General features: G+C 41.8%; 1 protein-coding gene across 6 annotated transcripts in view; it reads left to right on the top strand.

Annotated features, from left to right (window-relative positions):
- The window catches only part of scube1 (signal peptide, CUB domain, EGF-like 1), a 102,951-nt gene that overhangs the window by 21,682 nt on the left and 61,568 nt on the right, over positions 1-19,701 (top strand). For all 6 annotated transcript variants that reach the window (XM_023952624.2, XM_023952622.2, XM_023952625.2 and 3 more), the window contains exon 3: positions 1,072-1,197. In XM_023952624.2, coding sequence (XP_023808392.1) covers positions 1,072-1,197 — 126 coding nt within the window. The remainder of the gene's footprint in view (positions 1-1,071; positions 1,198-19,701) is intronic.

Here is a 19,701-nt window from a genome sequence, read left to right as displayed (position 1 = left end):
AGTTGCACTGAAAACAGCTTGCAGAAGGACAAGCACCCTGATGAACATTGTCTACAGCAGAGGTGGGCACTGAGGGCCGCATTCCTGCATGTTTTCCAGCATACCCTGCTCTGGCGTGTTCTAATTGGCTGGACACACCTTAACCAGGTAATCAGCCATGAGTAGGGCAAGATTATTGGCTGGACACACCTGAATCAGGTAATCAGCCATGAGTAGGGCTGACTATCTGGAAATCATGCAGACACACCGGCCCTCGAGGCATGGAATTGCCCACCCAGCACAGTGTGTCTATACACATTTACAGTATGTATGGAGGACTTTTGTCACAAAATCGCATTGACTGGTAATTCCTTGTGCAGACAGACAGGCATCAATGTAATTTGCATATCCAATTAAAAAAAAACCATCCACCATGTGTTTGTACAAAGTGAGTAAGCAGGTGAGTTAGATGACTGTGTTCTTCCTAGGGTGTACTTGATCATGCCAAGGGAAAGAGAGTGACATGACAGGCGGGAGATGGGGCTTTATGTAGCAACCCTTATCTTGGTGTGTGTGTGTTTGTATACTAAAGAGGTGAAGTTAAAATTGGTGGAATGGAGCAAAACAGACGCCTCCGTTTAAACTCTTTTTGACAAACTTCACATTTAATGGATGCATGTGTCATGTGTGTGTAAGTAAAAAAAAATATGTACGCATGATTAAGGGTAATTATGTTGGCATAATTCACATGTGTATGTATATATGGAAATATATCTTCTTTAACTTTGAATTTTTAAAATTTTCAGAACAAGTCATGATTAATCATCCAAAATTAGAAATAAACAACAAATTAAAACAAACGAAATATAATATATATATCTATCTATATATATATATATATATATATATATATATATATATGGGCGCTGGCATATATATATATATCTATATATATATAAATATATATTTATATATAGATATAGATATATAGATATAGATATATAGATATATTTTTTGTTTGGCCTTCTTATTATTTTTTGAATGCTTGTAATAACTCAAATTCCAAAATAATAAAAAATCTCTCTCTTTCAGACACGGACGAGTGTGATAATGATTACAATGGAGGGTGTGTCCATGAATGCATCAACATACCAGGAAACTACAGATGCACTTGCTATGATGGGTTCAAGCTGGCTGACGACGGACACAACTGCCTAGGTATTTGTGGCTTTCTCTGAAGCAAATATTTTATTAATGTACTCCTGTAAGCGGACATTGTTGTGACTTTTATGTTTAAGTTAAAAAGCAAAAACCATCATGACTACATATGTGTCAACTTTTGCAAATGAATTTATTAATTCATTCCTATAATAAGTGACAAGAGCTGATGTAGATGTCATACCAACTGTTTTGATTTTAAAGCAATGGTGATTTTGATGAGATAATTAACACTTGGCCTAAAGGTCAATCAAGTAATTTTTAACCCTTCTACTCAACCTGAAGTAAAGGTAAGAGTGAAAACATTTCAATCAATGAGAGTGAGTTTGACTGAGAACAACAGAACATCTCCAAAGCTTTGTGATTTGCTACATCATTGTTCATGAACCTGCACCTGATCCTTCACTCGAGTTTTGCTTTCCTTTCCTTTCAGGAGCTTCTACAGTGTCATCCCTCTCCAATCAACTGTGTTCTTTTCCTTTCATTCTTTATGACACTCTTTAATCAAACATCACACCAGAAACCTTTCTCTACCCTCTGCCTCTTTACACTCTAAGAACTTGAAGTCCTCCACCTTCTTCATCTCTGCTCCCTGTGACCTCACCGTTCCACGCCAGTTCCTCTCATTTACACACAGATTGTCTGTCTTATTGCAGCTGATCTTCATTCATTTTCTTTCCACATTAAACCTCCACCTCTCTAGATGTTCGTCCACCTGTTGCCTGCTCTCACTAAAGAACACAGTGTCATCAGCAAACTTTATGATCCATAGAGGTTCCTGTCTAACCTCCTGTGTCAGTCTGTTTGTCGCCAAAGCAACCAAGATGGAGCTCAAAGCTGATCCTTGGTGCAGTCCCAGCTTCACCTTGAACTCCTCTGTTACACCCACAGAACATCGCACCACCATTTTCCGGCTCACTTACATGTCCTGCACCTAACCTATTTAATACACCCTTCTATCTCTGTTTATATGCCTCACCTGTACAGATTCACCTCTCCATTCTTTTTGTCCAACTTGTCATAGAAATCTTCATTCACCCTTTGTTTGGCCCTTGGCTCCTTCACTTTGTGTTGAATCTCACTGCTCTATTGTTTACTGTCTTCTTTCCCTTGGTTTCTCAGTTTTTCTTTGCTGAATTTTTCCTCTTAACACAATCTGAAACTTCTTGATTCCAACACCACGTCTCATTATCCTTCTTCCTTGTTCCAGATGAAACAACAAGTACCTTCTTCCTAATCTCCCAGATCACTTTATCTGGAGTTGTCCAGTCAATTGGAATAATCTCCTGACCTCCTAAAATCTGTTACAACTTCCACAGAATCTCTGCTCTGTTCTTGTTCTCTTCATCTTCCTCAGTACCAGAGTCATCTTCACACAGGCATCCTATGCACCTGGTTACACTCTTTCAAGCCACCGTTTTGTAGTTACTAATCTCTTAGATCAGTGTTTTTCAACCAGTGTGCCCAGGCACACTAGTGTGGTGTGGGAGATGGTCAAGTGTGCCGTGGGAAATTGCCTTCATTAACTGATCTAAAAACATTTCCCATCTCCAGGAAATCAGCTCTTTGTTCTTCCAAACAGGCCCTGATAAAACACTGAGTAGTTAGGAATATAAAAGATCATAAAAAAAATTTTTCTTTGTTTATTTGATTCTATTAAAGACATTTTGATAAGAATGACGGTACCGCGATTTAGCTGCAAATAAAGCTGTTCGCGGAAAAGTCCCGCCCCTTTAACTGTCTCCGCCAATCATTCTTGAAGGCTTAATCACATGTCAGCACTCTGACCAATCAGAAGTGGTTAAAGTCTTAACTTCCTTGTTCCAATTTAGCTCAAAACGTTGCTCAGTTCTAACAAAAATACCAGCTAAAGCTCGTTTTTAGTGGTGTAGCTTTCCACAGAATCTGGTATCAGACCGTGGAAAAAGTTAACAAAACAATGAAGCTCAGAGACGCTAGTCTTTCTGCCCTTTTGCGGCAGTTTTCACACTACATCTCCCATAATGCATTGGGTTAAAGGGAAAGCGCCTCAGCGCAAAATGAGTCGTCCTTGTTAAACGTCTTGAAACCACAACGAACAAACATCAAAAAGTTTTTAAACTCTGTAACTTAACTTTTATTTCATCTTTTAGAAAAAACACCTGCAACTTCCTGCTTTTTCTGCCACAATCATCCCAAAAATGCATGTGAGATTGGGGGGGGGGGGGCGGGGGCGGGGGCTGTAGATCAATACAGACTATGAATTTCTGCTTTTTTTTTTTGGGATGCTGGTGTGCCGCAGGATTTTTGTCAAGGTTAAAGTGTGCCGTGGCTCAAAAAAGGTTGAAAAACACTGTCTTAGATTACATCTGGTGTTCTGCTTCCTCCGCTCTTATGGGTCAATATGTTCTTCTCTTTTCTGAAAGGATGTCTTCACTACTGCCATTTTCATTCTTGAGCAAACTCCACCACTGTCTGTCCTGAATTCCTGTTACTGAACACAAAATCTCTCCATCAAATCCCCAAGTCTGCCCAAATCCCCACTTTCCCCCCTCTAGAGATACCCTGAATCTCCTCATCCATCTCCCTCCAGAATTTCTCCTTCTCCTCAAGCTCACATCCTACCTGTTGAGCCTAACCACCAACAACATTCAACATCACACCTTTCACTTCCGGCTTCAGACTAATCACCTTGTCTGCCCCTCCTTTCCCCTCCAGAACATTCTTATTAAACTTCTCCTTCAGGATCTTCCCGTTTCGTTCCTCTATTCACTTCATGATCATCATGATAGGCCAACAGTAGGCATCAGCAGACATCCTGTAGGTCAGCAGCACCCCTATTGGTCATTGTTAACCAATTAGGTATGGGAGTTGTATAATTCCTGTCTGATTTAATGTAAACTTTAAGTCAAAAGCTACGTCTTAAACAAATCACATAATTTTCCAGGAATTGGGACTGGAAGTCACTGGACTTTGCCCTTTTTTGTCCAAAAGAGAAAAACAAAACTTCAAAGCTTTAACATATTTTTCGCTGTCACTGAAGTTTACTGGTTCTCTCAATTTCAGAAAAAGTAAGGGGCACTGTTTAGTTAGGGGCAGTGTTTCCTAAACAAACTCCAACAGGACAGGAAACCTGGGCAAAAAAGAAAATCCAGAAGTCCTATAAATACCATCAGTTAAAAATTACCTGCACCTCCTTTATTGTTAATACCCATGAGATGTAGGATTTTATTATTGTTTCTGCTTGATGCACTGTGGTTACTGGTTGACACAAGTTTTTATGTATTTACAGCAGCCTTAAGCACAGGTGCAGTTATCTAATAAGTCCCAGATTCTTGAGTGGAAAAGGGTTTCCATGGGATGTCCTTTTGTCCATGACAAATGCTGTGTAACTAATTGCATGATTTTTAAGGTCCTACAGTTTAAAATTGAATTTGTTTAAAAGAAACTCATTTTTTGGTCAGTATGTCAAAGAATGCTTGAATCCTGGCAAAGCTTATCAAATCAATAACTAATTTGTAACTATCAATTTGCATACCAGAACAAGGATCACACTGATGCACACAGCGAGAGACGCTATCAGATCTGCGCTTTAGCACAAATCCAACTTGAAAAGATTAAAAAGAATTTTTTAAAAATGTTTCAGAGCAACTTTTTACCCAGGAAAAAAATCCAAGTGGACAACTCTGTGTTTATGTTAAAATATCAAGACCCCCTTGTTAACATAAATTTTCCATTTACAATTTAATTACAATGTAAAACAACATGCCATATTTAAAGAAAAAATCTCATAAAGATGTTCAAACTTCAAGGCTGACCTTTTTTGTTCTGAATGAATTTATTTGAAGGATCACCACCTAGTGATTACCTGAAGAATGTCACTGATTTCTTGAAGCTGGTTAATGAAATGGGAAATGTAAAAAAAAAGTCAGCATTATTCGTAAAGAGGCAGATATTGCATAGATAGAAATGAACTTGCTCTTGTTTTTCTACCATGTGCATCCTGCTGTTTGCTTTCTTGTTGTCTGTGACGTTTATGTCCTTAAGTTATCGTTGTGTTTGTTTGTGTTGTACCTCAGTAAAGGAAATGGGAGCAAGTTATATGGGTTCACTGAATCTGTTTGTGCTGCTGGTTTGGACGATGATTGGTATTTACAGCCTGGCAAAGGGAAACCAGTTGTTTTTGTCTTTTACCTCAAGACTTGTTTATTGGACGTCGACTAGATGCATTCGTTCTGAACGGCTGCTAATTAAATCCAGGTTGGTGAGTTAAACGATGCAGTAATGTGTGAAAACAGATACATCCCCTCTGTGGGTCTTTCTTTCATTCATAGTTTCTCTTGTTGATTTCTGAATTGCTCTCTTTGCTCCTTTACATTTTTAAGTTCATGTAATGGAACAGTGGTCCCCAACCTTTTTCACGCCACGGACCGGTATGACGTCACACAAAGTTTTCACAACCGGCCTTTAAGATAAGGCGAATGATTATTATAGCAACGCTACAATGAAGGAGGAAATGAGACGTGACATGAAGATCCCTAAGCTTTATTTTGAGATGCATGACATTGTACATCGCACAGCTCTCATTATCCTCTCCCCTTCCCAAACTCATGGTGCAAAAAAGAAGTACTGTCTATTAAATGTAGCTTTTCTTTTTTTTTGGAAGTTTGGGAGGGGTACGTTTAGAAGGGTCCTCTTCTGTCTTCTGGCTGGGCGTTTTCCTTTTGGCAAAGAAATTCTCCAAAGACGTTTGTTTTTTACTCATTTTGCCAGCTCCTAGGTTTTATTTTAGCGGTAACCTATCACGTGACTGAGAAGAGCGCCTTGGCCTGCGTCAAGAGTGACATAGATGGATGTGACAGAAAATCAGGCAATTTTTCAAAATAAAACATCTTTCAGATTCCGAAATAAATAAAACGTAAGTAATGTAAGTTATTTATTCTTTATGGTGGGCCCGTTACCAAATGACCCGCGGACCGGTACGGGGTTGGTGACCGTTGTAATAGAATACCTTCATACCTTCAATCACGCCAAGGTTTTTCGGTAACGCTTTCTTTTACAGTGCAGTACTTACAGTGTACTTCAATGGTATTTACATGGTACTTATTATGTAACTACTGGGTACCCACAGGGTATTTACATGGTACTTTTTATGGGACTTATTGGGTACTTACATGGTACTTTTTTTGTGTCTACTCGATACGTACATGGCACTTGCTGTGTATTTATGTGGTACTATCTGGTTCATACTTATGTGGTACATACTGGGTATTTATAATATACTTAGTGGGTATTTACATGTTGTGCAAAGGTGTCTTTTGTGGTACTTGCCCAATGTAAGAACAAGGTAAGTACAAATAAAGTACCTTGACCTTTAGGTCTGCACTCACTGTATGTTTCATGGTATTTACCATGAATTTACCACAGAAACCACCCCTTAAGTACAATGAAACTGGACTGTAAAAGAAAGTCAGCCCTATTTCCACTCAACTACATGCTTATTTCAGTAGCAAATGCTGGGTATGTTCACTTGAATATTACTTCGTAATTACCCCTTAAGTACAATGAATGTCATGATGCGGACGTGAGTTCAGAATGACCCAGATGCTGGAACCCGGAAGGAGGCTAGGACTCAATGGTAAGTTTCAAGTGGTTTAATCTGAAATAGGTCTTGACAGGTTTATCTCTAGTTAAAGAGCTAAGGCTAGCTGGAGAAATCTTGAGGAGGAATTTCCTTGAGGGAGTTCTGCGGCGTGGGCGAGGCTTGAACCATGGCGAGGAGAGGCGGCTGGCTGGAGGTTTCTTGAGGCGGATAGACAGCAGCGTAGGAGGACAGCGACCAGGTGAGGATCCAATAGGTTTAAGTCCTGAGGCAGAGCGAGAAAAAACACTATGAGCGTGAGGCAATGAGACGTGAGACATAAACATGAGCTGACCAGACTATGCACCATAGGAGGAACAACGAACTGGCACCGGCTGATGATCCAGGAGGAGCTTATGAAGGAAGGTGTAGATGAGGTGAGTGAATCCAGCTGGTCGCGTCCAACACAGGAAGGAGGGGGGAGGAGGGAGTAGCTGCCAGGCCATGACAGTACCCCCCCCTCAACGACCGCCACCAGGCGGTCCAGGGCGACGATCAGGATGGGCAGCATAGAAGTCGTCGATGAGGGTACGGTCCAGGACGAGCGAACGCGAGATCCATGAACGTTCCTCTGGACCATACCCCTCCCAATCCACCAAGAACTGGACCCCGCGACCCCGACGCCGAACGTCCAAGATCTTGGAGACAGTGAAGGCGGGGGCCCCATCGATGGTACGGGCGGGTGGCGGGGAAGCGGCCGGCGGGCACAAAGGGCTCTCGGAAACAGGCTTGATCTGTGACACATGGAATGTGGGGTGTATCTGCAGAGCCGCCGGCAGACGAAGTCGAACACAGGTCGGATTAATGACCCGGTCGATCGTATAAGGCCCAATGAACTTGGGCGACAGCTTGCGAGAGGACCCCTGGAGAGGGACATTACGGGAGGACAGCCACACCCTTTGACCTGGTTGGTATTCGGGACTCACCCCCCTGTGACGGTTGGCAATCTGGCGGTTATTCTCAGCGGTGCGGACGAGAGCGGCCTTGGTCTGCAGCCAGATCTCCTGACAGCGCTGCAGATGGAGCTGGATAGAGGGAACCGCCAGATCCAATTCCTGGGAAGGAAACAAGGGGGGTGAGTAGCCCAGCGAGGCTTCAAAAGGTGACCGTCCCGTGGCTGTAGAGGTGTGGGAATTATGGGCATATTCTGCCCAAATCAGATACTTGGACCAGTCAGCATGGTTCTGAGCTGCCAAGCATCTGAGGGCGGCCTCTAGCTCTTGGTTCGCCCGCTCCGCTTGACCGTTAGCCTGAGGATGGTACCCTGAAGTCAAACTGACCGTGGCCCCCAGGGCGGAGCAGAATGCTTTCCAAACTTGGGATGTAAACTGGGGGCCACGATCTGACACGATGTCACAAGGGATCCCATGATGTCGGAAGACGTGGTTGACGAGGGCGTCGGCGGTCTCAGTGGCCGTGGGAAGTTGAGGGAGTGGAACAAACTGGGCGGCTTTGGAGAATCGGTCTATGACGGTTAGTATGACCGTATGGCCCTGTGAAGGTGGGAGTCCTGTGACAAAGTCCACAGCAATGTGGGACCAGGGACGGCTAGGGATGGGCAGCGGCAGCAGGAGACCAGAAGGAGGTCGGTTAGACGTCTTGGAGCGAGCGCAAGTACTACAAGCAGCTATGTACTCCTTGACGTCACGTTCCAAGGTGGGCCAGAAAAAGCGACGCTTAAGGAGTCGAATAGTCCGAAAAACCCCTCCGTGGCAGGTGAGACGTGAGGTGTGACCCCAGGTGAGGACCTCGGACCTGAGGGAGTCTGGAACATAGAGGGTGCCAGGAGGGTTTGTGATACCGGCGGGGATCTCGCTCTGGGCCTGCTGGACCCTGTTCTCAATCTCCCACGTGAGATTGCCTATAAAACAGGACGTTGGTAGAATGGTGGAGACAGAGTTGTCGTCAGACCTGGAGTATTTGCGTGAGAGGGCGTCTGGCTTGACATTACGGCTGCCTGGACGATATGTGATGGCGAAGTTGAATCGATCAAAAAATAAGCACCACCTGGCTTGACGGGAGTTGAGCCGTTTTGCACTGCGTAAATATGCCAAGTTCTTGTGGTCTGTCCAAACTATAAATTGTTGTTCCGCCCCCTCCAGCCAGTGACGCCATTCTTCCAACGCGAGCTTGATGGCTAGCAACTCACGATTGCCCACATCGTAGTTCCGCTCAGCCGGACTTAGTTTGCGGGAAAAGAACGCACAGGGCTTAAGTTTCCCCGTGCCGTCCTCGCGCTGGGACAAAACAGCGCCCACCCCCGAGTCAGAGGCGTCGACTTCCACAATGAATTACTTAGCCACGTCGGGTTGGATGAGGATAGGTGCGGAAACAAACAGGGACTTTAAACGTTTGAAAGCGGCATCAGCGGCAGAGTTCCAGACAAAAGGGCGATTGATGGAGGTGAGTTGCGTGAGAGGGGCTGCAATACTGCTGTAATCACGAATGAAACGGCGATAGAAGTTGGAAAACCCCAGGAATTGTTGGAGCTTCTTGCGGGTTTGTGGAGTCTCCCACTGAGCGACAGCCTCGATCTTAGCGGGGTCAGGACGGATATTGCCAGCTTCGATAATATAACCCAAGAACGGGACGGAGGACACATGAAACGCACACTTCTCAGCCTTGACATACAACTGATTGGCGAGAAGCCGTTCTAGGACAAGACGGACATGATGTTCGTGTTGTGTTTCATTGGAGGAAAAAACAAGAATATCGTCAAGATACACGAAGACAAAACGATCAAGAAAGTCCCTGAGGACATCATTTACCAAACGCTGGAACACTGCGGGGGCGTTGGTAAGCCCAAACGGCATCACAAGGTACTCGAAATGGCCCAACGGGGTGTTGAAAGCCGTCTTCCACTCGTCACCTTCGCGCATGCGTACAAGGTGGTAAGCGTTCCTGAGATCAAGTTTCGAGAAGATTTTAGCATGTTGGACAGAGTCGAAAACAGATTCTAATAATGGTAGGGTGTATTTATCCTTGACCGTGATCTGATTCAACTCTCGAAAATCGATGCATGGTCGCAACGTCTTATCCTTCTTCTCCACAAAAAAAAACCCGGCAGCGACTGGGGAAGAGGAAGGACGTATGTGACCCAGGGAAAGAGCCTCCTGAATATAGGCCTCCATGGAGCTCTTTTCAGGACCGGAAAGATTGTACAATTTACTCTTTGGAAGAGGAGCTCCATTTAGCAATTCGATAGCGCAGTCGTATGGTCGATGTGGCGGTAAAGCACTAGCCCTAGATTTACTGAATACGGAACGTAGGTCATGATAACAGGAGGGTATGTTAGACAGATCTATTTCTTTATCGGGTCCTGAGTCAGGTAACTTGGTGAGGGGAACAGCAGACTGCAGGCAGTTTGCCATACAGAAAGTGCTCCAGTTGGAAATGCGAGACGAACTCCAGTCAATACTGGGATTGTGCTTCTGAAGCCAAGAAAACCCGAGAATTAACGGCGTCTGCGGACATTGAGTGATAAAGAAATTATGGTATTCCCTGTGGTTACCGGAGGTAATAACGAGAACCGGACCGGTGCGTTTGGTAATGCGTGAAAGTTGTTTTCCCCCCAGACCCGCAGCATTAACAGCGTTATCGAGGACTTCAACCGGGAGAGAGAGTTCATGAACGAGACTTTGATCCATTAAACTATGTTCGGCCCCAGAGTCAACAAGAGCTTTAAATTCAAAAACTTGGTTCTTATTGCAAATCTTGACAGGAACGAGTAAAAACTTGGAAACGTGAGAAGGTTCAGGGTCACCCCCCCGTGGCCCGTCCCTAAACGAGGGGCTCCTGGAGTCCAAACGAGCGGTGCATTGAGAGACCTGATGGCCCGCCTGACCACAGTAAAAACATAACCCCCCATCACGACGCTTCTTTCTCTCCTCTAGAGAGAGCTTGGAGTGGCCTATTTGCATGGGTTCATCAGTTTTGACGGGGGGCGAAGCTAGGCTCGCTGGAGCCGCCAGGGGTAAGTCGCGAACGGGATAGTCAAGGGATGGAGGTGGCTTACATTTCTGCTCAGCGAGGCGTTCCCGGAGGCGGATGTCCGACCTCAGGGCGGCCGTGACAAGTTCTTCGAAAGTGCCTGCTTCGGGCTGGGTGCAAAGATGATCCTTAATGCGCTCATTCAGTGACTGGTAAAAAATCCCCTTGAGTGCGGGATCTGGCCATCCAGCCTCGACAGCAAAAATCCGGAAGTCAATGAGATGTTCACTCACCGGACGGTTACCCTGCCTGAGACCTAGCAACCGTCGGGTGGCTTCCTCCTGCTTTCGAGGCCGGTCGAAGACGAGGCGGAACTCTCCCAGGAAGCGTTCGAAAGGGAGATGCGAGATAGGATGGGAGGCCAGGAAAGCTTGAGCCCATTGCAGCGCCTTACTACGGAGAGAGTTCACGATTAGTGAGATACGAGTGTGATCGGCTTGATAATACCTGGGGGCTTGTTGGAAAATCAGTTCACATTGCAGAAGGAACCCTCCGCAGGCAGAAACATCCCCGAAAAAAGGTTCCGGCTGTAGTCGAACATTTTCCGGGATGAGGGTGGAAGCGGATGTAGCGTTGTTGCCGGAAATAGGAGGCGGAGCAGAGACTGTGGGCCTTGAAGTTTGACCAGAAAATTCATTAAGAGTCCGAGTGATACCGTTGATGCGAGAAACCAGATCCTCTTGTACAGACGTAATACGAGTGAGTAAGTTAGACTGAAGTCCCAGAAAAATACCTTGTTGGGTAACTGCATGGCGGAGCCCTTCCGGGTCAGCTGGGTCAGAGGTTTGGCCAGTTCGTTCTGTCATGATGCGGACGTGAGTTCAGAATGACCCAGATGCTGGAACCCGGAAGGAGGCTAGGACTCAATGGTAAGTTTCAAGTGGTTTAATCTGAAATAGGTCTTGACAGGTTTATCTCTAGTTAAAGAGCTAAGGCTAGCTGGAGAAATCTTGAGGAGGAATTTCCTTGAGGGAGTTCTGCGGCGTGGGCGAGGCTTGAACCATGGCGAGGAGAGGCGGCTGGCTGGAGGTTTCTTGAGGCGGATAGACAGCAGCGTAGGAGGACAGCGACCAGGTGAGGATCCAATAGGTTTAAGTCCTGAGGCAGAGCGAGAAAAAACACTATGAGCGTGAGGCAATGAGACGTGAGACATAAACATGAGCTGACCAGACTATGCACCATAGGAGGAACAACGAACTGGCACCGGCTGATGATCCAGGAGGAGCTTATGAAGGAAGGTGTAGATGAGGTGAGTGAATCCAGCTGGTCGCGTCCAACACAGGAAGGAGGGGGGAGGAGGGAGTAGCTGCCAGGCCATGACAATGAAACTGGACTGTAAAAGAAAGTCAGCCCTATTTCCACTCAACTAGATGCTTATTTCAGTAGCAAATGCTGGGTATGTTCACGTATTACCTTCCTGTACAGTGTACATACACACTGGGTCTTCTGACCTTACCAAATGAGACAATGCTAACTTGTTGGTAAGGGTGAAGTAACTGCATTGCAAAAACATATTCTGGCCTGATTACTTCTTGTAACATGTGGCAAATTTAAAAAGAAATTAGACAACAGTGAAAACAACAATCTTTAATATGATACACTTCTGCAGCATAAAATGAGTCATCACAATGACATTTGTTTTAAGAAAGGAGCATTCCAAAGAACAGATTTCTTTTCATTTTATTTATCTTTTCTTTCAGAGTTTTGTGTTGCTCAAGGAATGATTCACACTCCTTTGCATAGCTCATGAGTTTGTCACCCACCATGAAAGAGGAAATGGCCCCAGATCCTCACCTTTTCCAGCCAAAGTCATTAGCAATAGTTGCAGTCAAATCTATTGAATTTTTGTCTATATTACACTGGCGACATGTGAGGGTCGTGCTCTTTGTCCGTCGAAATTCTTTCAGGAGTTTGGTAATGGTGCAGGACTTCTTCAGGGTTTGTAACTACAAGAAAAATCACGATACAAGCACAACACATAAAAAGCATAACGACTTTGGTAAAGTACAAAGTACATTTTAGTTATTCAATCATTTCTGTATTGAGTTTGATAAATCTCTGTGAATTCTTTATTGCTTTGACTGCAATGCTTGAAGTCAATCAATTATCCTCATTTATAAAATTGGATAGATTATTCACAACTGAACTTTTTCCTATTAAGTATATTATAAATACCCAGTTTGTATCACATAAGTATGAACCAAATAGTACCACATAGATACACAGCTAGTACCATGTAAGTACACAGTAAGTCCCATAAAAAGTACCATGTAAACACCCTGTAGGTACCCAGTAAATTCCATAAAAAGTACCATGTAAATACCCTGTAAAAACCCAGTAGTTACACAATAAGTGCCATGTAAATACCAATGAGGAAACTGTAAGTACTGTACTGTAAAAGAAAGCGTTACTGGTTTTTCCTTACTTTTCTAGCTGTTATAACACTTGCTGTAATTTCTCCCGTGTTTTACCTCTTGCCTTTATCTCTCTCTTAAAATGCAGATTCTTTGAACTTTTATCTGTCCTTGTTTAAAGTATATATTTTACTTTTAGTAGTTTTATAGTTATTTTATTTAAACTCCTCTGTCATCCATTTTTCTATTTTCTTGGTTGGATTCCATCTCCTGCTCTGCTCTTCCCTGTTTCATGGAAAGTTGTGTGGATACAGCGAACACCAAAGAGCATTCCAGAAATAAAAAAATGACCTAATTTCCTTTATTACCATTGGGCATGATATATTTATGCCCAAAATGCAAACTTGAAAATCAGCTGATGATTCTTCATTTTAAGTTCTGCACGGATGTTGTGTGGTTTTATACAGAGAACGTGTACAGTGGACAGATTAACCCACCAACAAAGCAGTAGCAGATAAATAATCAATAAAAGTGAAAAGTTTATATCAACTGGAAATAAAACTTTGATTTCATTCACAAAGTACCTTTACCTTCTGTGTGTTATAAAGAGAAGGGCCAAGAACACACCTGCAGACAGGACAAAATGTTTCAAACTATACCTTGCCTTAAATATTGTAGGTGTGCTTATGATAAAACGAAGCAATGTGATGGATTGACATGTGATTCTTTATAAAATACAGCCAGTTTTGGAATTTGGAAATAAGATTCAGAAAAAGGCACAGAGTTGTACATTTTTGCTCTATGAATCCGCTCTTTGTTTGGGGAGGAAGAGCAAAATTGACAGGAACAGTAAAACATGGGGAAGGCCTGCGATGCTCTGGCTCTGCTTTGCTTTCTCTGGCACCGCTAACCTGTAGTGTTTGGAAAAAAATGATGGTTTCAGTCAAGTATCTGGAAGTCCTCTAACAACTTCATTCATGCAGAATGCCCTGTTGCATGTGGAAGCTAAAGCTTTAAAATCCTGAAAGACTCACCACAGCCTTGAAGAACTCAAATTCTGATGTGATTGGACGTAGACAGCAACCCTAGAATAATAGTGACCTAGAGGTCATTAGGAATGAGCTAGAATTTCCCAAGAGTTGCCAGAAGCTGGTGTCTGACTAAGCCTCATGTTACTTTTACCTTTCTGTTTGTCTGGATTTTAAAAAGAAAAACACAGTTAGGCAAAAATAACACAAATCTGCCTCCAACTTTTTCCAAAACACATCTGGACTGATGTGAAAAAGGTTTAAGGTATGTATCACATCACATATGGATTTACAACATATCATTCAAAAAGGTTCAGTGGCTTTGCGGTAGAGTGTCTGCCCTGATACTGGAAGTTTGTCAGTTCAAATCTAACGTCAAGTCCCACCTGATGAATCCCTGCTTTACACTCAGCATTAAAGGGTCTATATCCTTCTTTTCTTAAGCCTTTCAGAGTAAACTATATCCATACATATGATAATAATAATAATATATTACCTTCCAACCTTCCAAGTAAGACGACTCGACCTCTGAGGTTTCACCTTTCACTTTTAGAGGAATGCTTAGAGATACAAGAATATCAATTTGGATTTTTTTTTTTTTGTGAGGTTTGACCATTGCAATACACCTAAAAGCTCAAAAAGTTGATTTTGCGTGATATAGGCCTTTTAAGGGGTCGGACTGGGGGGGTTTAAACCACCAAATGGTTCCAGAGCGCAGCTGTGTCTGCAGCTCACTACTCCCCTGGGGAGGGTTCAAGTGTGGTGAACAAATTTTAATTATTTCAATTAACATTGTAAAGGCTCTAAACTCATATTACAAACTCATATTACAAAAATAAATATTCTGCCTCTCCTGGAGAGCGTTTCGGTTTGGGCACTATGTGGAACACGCGCTATAGCATTACACTTTATTCCAGAAGGTTTGAGCGAAAAAAGTGCTTTAGACCACAAATTGTTACTTTAAAAAACGTTTCCTTAACACAGTTTGGAAAATTCATGCCTGTAAAGCAGTTTATTTAGTCACCAATATATGTTTAGATTGAACGAGCGTTAGCAGTAGCCGTCCTATAAGAAATTCCATTACAGTAAACCCTTGTTTTTCGCGGGGGGTTACGTTCTAAAAAGTACCAGTGATAAGCAAAATCCGTGAAGTAGAAACCTTTTATTTTTTTCTTACAATTAATATACAATTAAATACTCTTATTATACATTGAAAATAAAGAACAGACCATTTTACAGGCTCAACCATTTGTTTCACAAATTGAAGTACTTTAGAAACGATTTTTTTAACAAATAACTTCTGTACTGTCAAATAATAATTATAATCATTGATGTGAACAGAAGGCTTCAAATTGCGGAGATTAGCCCCGCCCACCGCGACCTGAGTAATTGGATTAAACGGAAGAAAATTTAAAATTATTATGAAAAAAATACAAAGTACAGTCGGACAAATAGTGACTCAGGTGTATTTCACTGCTCTTCAGTCTGAGCCGCTGCATCCTGACTCCGCTCTGCAGTGTTTTCTTCTTTTGAAGCCCGCAGTGCAGGTGTGTTTGTTCGGGGGAAGAACATAGGGATTGGCAGTTGTTGTCGCTCTTTTTTCTATGGGTTTTAGAGAAACTCAAAATTGCAAGAGAATTTGCACGTACGTAATGTAAATTTGGCAAGCTGTTTTATGTAGCTGTTCACTTTAAACTGCAACGTTATTGACGTGCAGGTAGAGAAGAAGCGGAGTGACTTTTTAGCCAATCAGAATGCAGAACACAATGCACGATGCAAATCCGTGAAGTAGCGAAACCGTGAAAAGTAAACCGCGTTATAGCAAGGGATCACTGTATACGTTAGCATCAAGCTAGCAGACTTTGGTCTCTACTGCTGTTATGCAGATCACAGGAGAAGGAAAGATTGGACTCTTCTTTTATGGATGGATTATTGATTTATTAAGCTTGGATGGATTCAGATCGATTCATTGATTTCATTAACCCAGAGCTACTAGGCAGCTAATGGGACTATAACGGGAACAGCTTTGAAATAGTGGTGAGCCTTACACTCCTATTTCTATAGTTTATCTCAGTTTAGCTGCTCTGCATCACGATTTTGTGATTTCTAAGTCAAACATTTGTCTTTTTAAACGGGCCCACAAAACCTTAATCTGATTCATAATCATATTCAAAACACATTTCAGAAAAGCAATTATTGTAATGCTCAACATCATATCAAACTAACAGATTATTCAAAGGGCTTTTGAATGCAGTATTTTTGTTTTTTGCTTTTTGACATCTGCACAATGTTTTTTTTCTAAAAAAGGCCTTTGCCATCACATCAGCGGGTTGTCTATTGCTGTCATTTTAAAAAGTAAATTAAAAGGTCTTGTAACTTTTTTCTTCAACTTGTGATACAAATGGCCAGCATTGCTGCTTTCCTGAGTTATGTTTGCAGCAAGTACAAAAAGGCAATGAGCAGTTTGTGCATGACAGCCCTGTCATGTCTCCATGCTCCTAACTGAATGCTAGAGGAGAACCACAGTTTAAACTGCAACTGCTTCTGAAAACGCTCATTTTTTTAAAACACAGTAAAAATGTTTTGAGGCAGGATTTTAAGAAACTGGAGAGCCGTGCTGGGCTCCAAAGGAGCCTTGGAAGACAAACTACACTTTGGAGAAGTGCCGTCATCAGTTTGCGTGAGCTTACAGGAAGTCATTCCATCATTTTGCAGATGCATTGTATCAAGTTATGGCACTAATTTCTGTAAGAGTGCTTAATTTTGGTTAGATTAAAGAGCACCACTGTTTGGCTACTTTGTCCTTTTGATTTAAGATTGATTTCTTTGGCGAGAACACAGCTGTGGTCAGTGTGGCAGTGCTTTCTGGGAATGTCTGCGGGGCTTTGGTGAGTTTGTTTTCCTTCTTTCTGACTTGTTTTCATTTAACACGGGGATCCAGGAGATGCACAGCAGGGAGTCATCATGGACAGTCTGGCATGTTAAACTTTGGGATGAGTTAAAATTTACATTAACACAAATTATTTTAGGCTTTTGTGAAACGATTTCTCTTCATAAAGAATGGCATATTTAGTATGAATCGTAAAATAAAAAGTCAATGGTTGGTAAAGTCTTCTATTAGATTAATTTCACATCAGAACATGTTATATTTCACTATGAGGGTTAGAGCATCAATGCTTTTATTATTGGAGCCACTGCAGAAGAAAGTGTTAAACATACAATTACCTGCGGACACAATTTGTGCATTTGACCTTTATAAAATCTGAAGCCCCCTTCCCCACTCTTTATAAAAACGTATCTTTGACGCTATTTTCTTTCTGGTAATGAAATAAACCATTTCACCAGAAAAGGGGCTTTTCATTCTAAAGTTTAAAGAAGCACCAGCAATGAGTTATTGGTCTGTCTTTATCTGCCACAAAATTGATTTACAAGTAATACACATACATATAATTAATACATACCAAGATGCTAGCCTCAACAGAGAATGAATAGCAGGATCCTATTGAGGACAAAACCTCCATTGGTGGTCTCATTAGTTGCATTAGTTGATGGTCAAAATCCATTCATATTTCCTGAATTGATGCGTAATGGACATGCTCACATTATCTTTATGACATTTAAACAGGTTTGTCAAGCAGATCAAAACCCACAGAGTCTGGCGGAAGCTAAAGGGCTGCATGTGTTTATCCTGAGAGGTTGACTGTGAGATGGAGACTCTTCCCCTGCTACCAGCAGCCTGGAGATGATCGATCTTATAGATTATTTTTACATTAACAGCCTTAGTTTAAGCATGAGATGTACCTGAAGTACTGTAGGAAAGTGCAAACTAGATCCTGAATGCAGTAATGACACAATTCAAGGTTCATCTGATCAGTTCAACCCTGTGTTTGGGTATAAGCTCGATTAAAATCATGGAAAGTCCAAAAAAAGGTCTATATCCTTAAAACAGATCTTTATTTGCTTTCCTCCCAAAAAAAGGTTAACTTTTTCACTTAGAAAATACTATTCCACTGTTATACTTTAAGTACAGTTGTAGATAAATATTTTTCTTAGTTGAGTTGGAAAATTGTGATGTGTTAGTGATATATCACCATGAATTATTGGAAATTCTAATGTACTTGTGTTTGTCAAAAACATTTGGAATTGTTTAAAAGGTGTGACAGCAGTGGATGCAACTTTCTCTTCTTTATTAACACTGTCCCTTTCATTTTTTACCCATTCACATTAATGTTGTTTTGCAACTGACAAGAGCAGAACCCCATCATTTGGGTCATGACAAGGATGTTGGTGGTCAGCTGTGCACGCAACAGGACGCCATGCTTTTTGCAGAGCATATGTATTAGCCTCTGGTTATTTTTAATAAAGTGATCTGCCAAATGTCTGGATGAAAGTATTGTAAAGAGCAGTATTTGTCAATCTCTGATTCTGCAAGTTGCCCCCCTAAAAAGATGAGAGTGGTCTGTAATGTTCATGTGCTTTTCTGCAAAAGGGGCAGGACAGCCAATTTGAATTTACCCTTTAACACAAGAGCTGTCCCAGCAACTCCTAAAAACACACAATCTTTTACATACCACAATACCATGGTTCTAATCTTTACTCTTCTGTTGTGAATAAAGTTAATTTCTTAAAAACTGTTCAAGTTGTAACTAAATGTTACTGGCCACCCCGGCTAACAGCCAAAAAGGTTCATTTAGAGCCCTGTATTAACCTTTTTGGTTATTAGCCGTGGTGGGCGATATCTTAAGTCTACAAGCGAAATTAAATTTTTACTGGCAAACATTTCTCTGGAAAATTATTTAAATTATGTATTTAAAAGAAAAAACGTTATTCTCTTAAGGGATAAAGTTTCAATTGGGGATTTTTGCTCTATCTCTGAACCTTTTTATGAACAATTTCTTGAAAGTATTGACTTTTCATCAAAGCCCTCATGTTTTTTTCTATCCTGGTCATTTAATTATTTATGGAGGCAAACACATTTTTTTTTCTAATGTGTATTAAAAAATAAAAGGTAATTTAAAAAAACAAAAAAGCAGGTGATGTCTGTTAAAATGTTTGCAGGATTTTTGTTCAAAAGTTTTTAATAACTACAAAGGTAAGGAATTCCAAACATGGTGGGCTCTATCCTCATCTGTTCATAAAAACTGGAAGATGAGCTGCCATTCAAATTGTCGATCGAGATGATCTATAGACTAGTTTCTGTGCTCGTCACATCGCCAGTCTACTTTCTTCTTCCTACTTTATTCACAAACATTACAGAGAAAAATTTGGGGGAAGGAGTAAATGTTGAATAAATAATTTGTATTTTTTTTTTTTGCGGATACCGTCAGTAGGAAAAATGGTGACGAGCACAGAAACTAAACAAATAATGTCCATGACATGGACACTTTGTGGCTTCTCTACTTTAAATGTCCTGTTCATTTTCTATTTTTCATGAACAGATGATGTTAGAGCCCTCCATGTTTACAGTGTGAGCAAATGCTAAAAATTACCAGCGGACCTGAATGCAGCAATG

The sequence above is a fragment of the Oryzias latipes genome, chromosome 23, assembly GCF_053564925.1.
Source record: "Oryzias latipes strain Hd-rR chromosome 23, Olatipes_Hd-rR_3.1".
NCBI classification, from domain to species: domain Eukaryota; kingdom Metazoa; phylum Chordata; class Actinopteri; order Beloniformes; family Adrianichthyidae; genus Oryzias; species Oryzias latipes.
This window is presented reverse-complemented; position numbering and strand designations above follow the sequence as displayed.